General features: G+C 42.6%; 1 protein-coding gene across 46 annotated transcripts in view; it reads left to right on the top strand.

Annotated features, from left to right (window-relative positions):
* Ttn (titin) overlaps window positions 1-6,000 on the top strand; it is a 271,446-nt gene that overhangs the window by 143,274 nt on the left and 122,172 nt on the right. For 34 of the 46 annotated variants that reach the window (XM_029473037.1, XM_029473035.1, XM_029473153.1 and 31 more), the window contains 4 exons: window positions 387-473; window positions 4,980-5,063; window positions 5,485-5,580; window positions 5,873-5,950. The exons of 6 other annotated variants lie outside the window; for them this stretch is intronic. In XM_029473037.1, coding sequence (XP_029328897.1) covers window positions 387-473; window positions 4,980-5,063; window positions 5,485-5,580; window positions 5,873-5,950 — 345 coding nt within the window. Of the gene's footprint in view, window positions 1-76; window positions 161-386; window positions 474-3,293; window positions 3,378-3,655; window positions 3,740-3,870; window positions 3,958-4,091; window positions 4,176-4,282; window positions 4,367-4,497; window positions 4,576-4,979; window positions 5,064-5,484; window positions 5,581-5,872; window positions 5,951-6,000 lie in introns of all 46 variants that reach the window. 6 more of the 46 variants (XM_029473093.1, XM_029473048.1, XM_029473046.1 and 3 more) reach the window with 3 other exon arrangements.

The raw sequence follows: 6,000 nt of genomic DNA, 5'->3' as shown, positions 1-6,000 counted from the left end.
CCCCTATGTCACTGAGCTTGCCAGTGTCCGTCTGTGTTTACTCTGTCTAACCATGGAACTACTAATATCTTTAAAGTACCCGAGGCGCCAAAGGCTGCTGTTCCCCAAAAGAAGATCCCTGAGGCCATTCCCCCCAAACCGGAGAGTCCTCCCCCTGAAGGTATGGTCAAACTACCCTAAGAGGAAACTAGTCATCCATCTTATCCAAAATGTTTCATATATGTTTCTATGTAGATGTGTATATATATTATGTAAATGTATTAGTGCATAAAGGTAATATAAGTAAAAAATGTTAATGACTATTCAAAATGTCTTCGGTGATCATATGGTATAGATATCTATTGATTTCACCTTTTCTAAATTCACATTACAAATTATCTTTGAAGTGCCTGAAGTACCACCCAAGGAAGTCACTCCTGAAAAGAAAGTTCCAGTAGCACCTCCCAAGAAGCCAGAAATTCCACCTCCCAAAGGTATGTGTCCTTACATGTTGTTGGCCCCCTGCATCAGGGGCTAAGAGGAATTGTGTTCAAGTGTCTGTCTACCAGTTTCATTAAGTGTATTAATAAATATATCACTAGCCTTTGTAGTTCTAACTAAAGCCACTAATATCTTCAAAGTTCCTGAAGTTTCTAATAAAGCTGTGCCTGAAAAGAAGGTATCTGTGCCCCCAAACCCTCAGGTTCCACCTGCAAAGGTCTTTTACTTTCTCGTCCTACCCTAAGGGGGAAAAATATACCTTGTAGGTCTCATATTCTCACAAAGTATGTCTTCATAATTCATAATTTCTGAAATTACCAATGTCTTTCAAGTACCTGAAGCCCCTCAAGCAGCTGTTGTTGAAGAGAAAACCCCTAAGGCACTGCCCAAAAAGGCGGAAGCCGCCCCTGTCCCAGGTACTTGTCAGCTGAACTAGCCTTCAGAGAGATCTTCTCCCATTCTTGAAAGTCAATGTACACCATTGTCTCCACTAACCTAAATGATCAAACTACTAATATCTTTTAAGTGCCTCAAGTCCAGGAGACTGTCCCTGAAAAGACAAGACCAGTGGGACCTCCTAAAAAGCCAGAAGCCACAGCTGTCCCAGGTACATGTCAGCTGAACTAACCCTTCAGAAGAAATCTCTCTCCCATTCTTGAAAGCAAATGTGTGTATTGTTGTTAATTAACTAAATATAAAACTACTAATATCTTTTAAGTGGCCAAAGTCCAAGAAATTGTCCCAGAAAAGACAAGACCAGCAGCCCCTCCTAAAAAGCCTGAAGCCACAACTGTCCCAGGTACTTGTCACACAGATCTTCAGAAGAAGAAATCTCTCTACTATGCCTGAATACAAACATAGACCATTGATCTTTATTAACCTAAGTGTAAAACTACTAATATCTTTTAAGTGCCTGAAGTCCAAGAGACTGTCCCTGAAAAGACAAGACCAGTGGGACCTCCTAAGAAGCCAGAAGCCACAACTGTCCCAGGTACATGTCAGCTAAACTAATCTTCAGAAGAAATGTCTCTTCCATTCTTGAAAATAAACACAGACCATTGTTCTTTATTAACTTAAGTGTAAAACTACTAATATCTTTTAAGTGCCTGAAGTCCAAGAAACTGTCCCCGAAAAGACAAGACCTCCTAAAAAGCCAGAAGCCACACCTGTCCCAGGTACTTGTCAGCTAAGTGAAACTTCAGAAGAAATATCTCTTCCATTCTTGAAAACAAACATAGACCATTGCTCTTTATTAACCAAAGTGTAAAACTACTAATATCTTTTAAGTGCCTGAAGTCCAAGAAACTGTCCCTGAAAAGACAAGACCAGTGGGACCTCCTAAGAAGCCAGAAGCCACAACTGTCCCAGGTACTTGTCACACATACCTTCTTCAGAAGAAATCTCTCTTCTCTGCCTAAAAGACAATGTAGACCATTGTTTCCACTAACCTAAGTAATAAACTACTAATATCTTTTAAGTGCCTGAAGTCCAAGAAACTGTCCCCGAAAAGACAAGACCTCCTAAAAAGCCAGAAGCCACAGCTGTCCCAGGTACATGTCAGCTGAACTAATCTTCAGAAGAAATCTCTCTCCCATTCTTGAATGTGTGCATTGCTGTTAACTAAATATAAAACTACTAATATCTTTTAAGTGCCCAAAGTCCAAGAAACTATCCCTGAAAAGACAAGACCAGCAGCCCCTCCTAAAAAGCCAGAAACCACAACTGTCCCAGGTACATGTCACACAGACCTTCTTCAGAAGTACTGTGTTTGCCCTTGAGAGGCCTTAGTCCATGGCCTGTTCCTAACTTCAATCCATAACTGCTACTGTCTTTCAAGTGCCTGAAGCTGATCAAGCAGTTGTCCCAGAAAAGAAAGTCCCCAGGGCCCCGCCCAAAATAGTTGAAGCCCCACCTATCACAGGTATTTTTAAGTTGTCTTCTTGCTCTTCAGAATGCACAACTTCTGTTTCTGAAAACATTTATAGTCCACTTACCTCATTGCCCAAAATGAAAAGAAAAACCAACCAAAAAAACCAAACAGACTACTTACTAGTCTTTGTAACTACCAGAAATTATCCCTGAAAAGAAAATAGTTGTACCTCCTAGGAAGCCAGCAGCCTTACTTGTCACAGATACTTGACAGTGACCCACATTTTCAGAAACAGTAATTCTGCAGCTCCTGGAAAACAGTATGCTTTGTGGTCCCCATAAGACCTAAGTATAATACCACTGATCTCTTTGAAGTGCCTAAGGAGCCCAAAGAGGTCATCCCTGAAAAGAAAGTGTCCCTGGTGCCTCCTAAAAAGCCAGCAGCCCCACCTATCACAGGTACTTTGTCCCTGGCCTGAGGTTTCACAGTATCTCACTCTTGTTCTTCATCCTACTAAGTCAGACACCCTAATGTAGTTTTACTAATCTCTTTTAAGTGCCTGAGGCACCTGAAGAGGTCTTCTCTGAAGATGAAGAGCCCCTGGCACCCCTTCAAGAGCCAGAAGCCCCACCTGCCAAAGGTATTTCTCACAGACTTCAGGGTTCATGAGATCTCACTCTTGTACTCTTGAAAATATTGTGGCCTACTACTCTTCTAAGCCTAAGTGGACTTTCACTGATCTCTTTGAAGTGCCAGAGGCTCCCAAAGAAGTTGTTCCTGAAAAGAAAGTCTCCATGGTGCCTCCCAAAAAGCCAGCAGCCCCACCTGCCAAAGGTACCTGTCACTGGCCTGAGGCTTCTTAAGACAAAGCTCTTCTACTCTAGAGAACACTTTGTCCTGGTGCTGTCATGTGTCTTAAATGTGCTCACTAATCTCTTTCAAGTGCCAGAGGCACCCAAGGAAGCTGTCCCTGAGAAGAAAGTGCCAGTGGTACCTAAGAAAAAGCCAGAAGCCCCACCTGTGAAAGGTACTTGCTCTTGACCTTAGGCATCATAGCATCTAAGTCTTNCTCTCTTGAAAAAAATCTGTCCCAGGGGCCATCACTGGTCCTAAGGATAATTTCACTCTCTCTTTCAAGTGCCAGAGGCACCCAAGAAAGTTGTCCCTGAGAAGAAAATGCCAGTAGCAGCTCCTAAAAAGCCTGAAGCCCCAGCTGCTGAAGGTAGCCACCCCTATGTCACTGAGCTTGCCAGTGTCCGTCTGTGTTTACTCTGTCTAACCATGGAACTACTAATATCTTTAAAGTACCCGAGGCGCCAAAGGCAGCTGTTCCCCAAAAGAAGATCCCTGAGGCCATTCCCCCCAAACCGGAGAGTCCTCCCCCTGAAGGTAATGATGAAAGCATTCAAACTGTTATCTTTGAAAAGATGAAATGCCTTTGTATTGTTAAAGTCTTTTTTGCGGAATGTGTTGTGCATGTCAGTCAAGCCTACGACTAACAGGGGCTACTGTCTTTAAAGTGTATGAGGAACCTGAAGAGGAGAGTGTCCCAGAAGAGCCTCCAGAGGAGGCTGTGGAAGAACCAGTGCCAGCTCCCCCTCCAAAAGGTACTTGGCAAGCCTCCTGGAGTGTCTAGGCCTGTCTTTACCCTTCCAGTCCTCACAGCTGGGCTGGGCTGGTTGCACTGTCATTCTTCTGCTTGTCTTTGCTGCTTCTAAAACATAAACTCTCCTACCTTTAGTGACAGAGCCACCTAAGAAGCCTGTCCCTGAGAAGAAAGCGCCCCCTGCTGTCGTCAAGAAACCTGAACCCCCACCAGCGAAAGGTATTTTCGCTGCTGCTTAGCTTCTTGCAGACCAATGAAATGTCATATACCAAAACTGTTCTTAATGATTGAAACTACAAGTTAAAACCTACTAATATCTTTTAAAGTGCCCGAAGTGCCTAAGGAAGCTCCCCCTGAGAAGAAAGTGCCTTCTGTGGTTCCCAAAAAGCCAGAAGCCCCACCTGCTAAAGGTACTTGTGGGGGTGGATTACCAGATAGAGGCAAGGATGGTCTCGAGTTCTTATGCAGTGTTTTGGTGTGTGTATGTGACCAATGACCAGTGCCGCTTGTTCACAATGTTAAAATACTAATATCTTTAAAGTGCCAGAAGTTCCGAAAGAAGTTGTCCCAGAAAAGAAAGTGGCTGTTCCCAAAAAGCCAGAAGTCCCGCCAGCCAAAGGTATATGTCAGTAATCAGACTCTTCAGGAAGACACTCGGTCTTGGTCCCCAGTGTTTTCAATGTCAAACTCTTTGTCAGTCTTCTCATAACCTTGCCTTTAAAAGTGTTTCTGGGAGTTTAGAGCTTACAGGCTATTTTAAAAAACAGTGCCACTTTAAAAAGCTAAAAGGTGAATGTCTTCGTTCACTAACACTGAAGAGTTTTGCAATCATCATTTTGTAATACTCTATACCCTCATTTTGCCACACATTAGATGAAGATCCAAGTACAGGTACTGACCTTGCCAGTTTCCTTCTGGGATCTATCTCCCCTGAGTTATTTGGGCAAAATGTGATGTCAAAAGAACATAAATGTCTTGTGTTTCTTGACTACCCAAAAGTAAAACTAACTACTATCTTTAAAGTGCCAGAGGTGCCAAAGAAACCTGTCATTGAAGAGAAGCCAGCCATTCCTGTTGTTGAGAAAGTGGCGTCCCCTCCTGCTGAAGGTATACACGGGGCCATTGTTAAGCTTGACGTTTTTTACTATTTGTAGCTCAGACTTATCTTCTTGACCCTCCTCTCACTCTTTCTTCCTTGGTCATGGTCTTCCTTTGTATTATCTAAATTAGCTCTGACCTCAAGTGGTCAGTCAGCAATGGCTACACAGGTCATAGGTAGAAGCCACTGTGATCTGTACTGAGCAAAGCATCTCTGACATACATAAGATATGAGATGGGACCATTGATGGGTGTAAATGACATTAAAAAACCAGAGCTTTCCCAAGTATCCACATCAGTACACACAGAAGTCAGGCAATAAAAAAAAAATCATAGCAAGGAAAGAATTCAAGATGACTTCTTTGGGTGTTTTCTGTGTTTTCTAAGTTTGTCTCACACACTGAAATACAATTGGCTAATATCTTTAAAGTATATGAAGAACCCGAAGAAGTCACTGCTGAGGAGGAGGAGCCAGCCCCTGCTGTAGAAGAGGAGGAATACGAAGCTCCACCTCCCCCTGCACCAGGTATCAGGCAGGGTCTGCTGCATAGGCAGGAAAGCGTAGCTGCTTGGTTTTTGTGTGGATTACACACCATATGGCAATATCCATATTCTACCTTCTTTATGAAATTTGCCCCTTCTGGCAAAACAAAACAAGACATTATTTTCACTTATAAAGCCTACAGAATTTTAAAACCTACCTATCTACCAAAATCTACAATCTACCTACGTATAAAAAGGCATGTTTTTGAAATGAGTTTATCACTTGCTGTGTGCTTGCAAATACCCGATTCTAAAAGAAATTCCTATTCTTCAAGTGCCTGAAGAGCCTAAGAAGGTTGTCCCAGAGAAGAAATTTCCTGTCATCAAAAAACCAGAAGCTCCACCTCCTAAAGGTACTCATGTTAAAATACATGTTTACATAATCTCTATGCTTTTTAAAATG

The sequence above is a fragment of the Mus caroli genome, chromosome 2 (genome assembly GCF_900094665.2).
Source record: "Mus caroli chromosome 2, CAROLI_EIJ_v1.1, whole genome shotgun sequence".
Taxonomy (NCBI): domain Eukaryota; kingdom Metazoa; phylum Chordata; class Mammalia; order Rodentia; family Muridae; genus Mus; species Mus caroli.
Note: the sequence above shows the minus strand (reverse complement) of the source record. Positions and strands in the feature narration are given on the sequence as shown.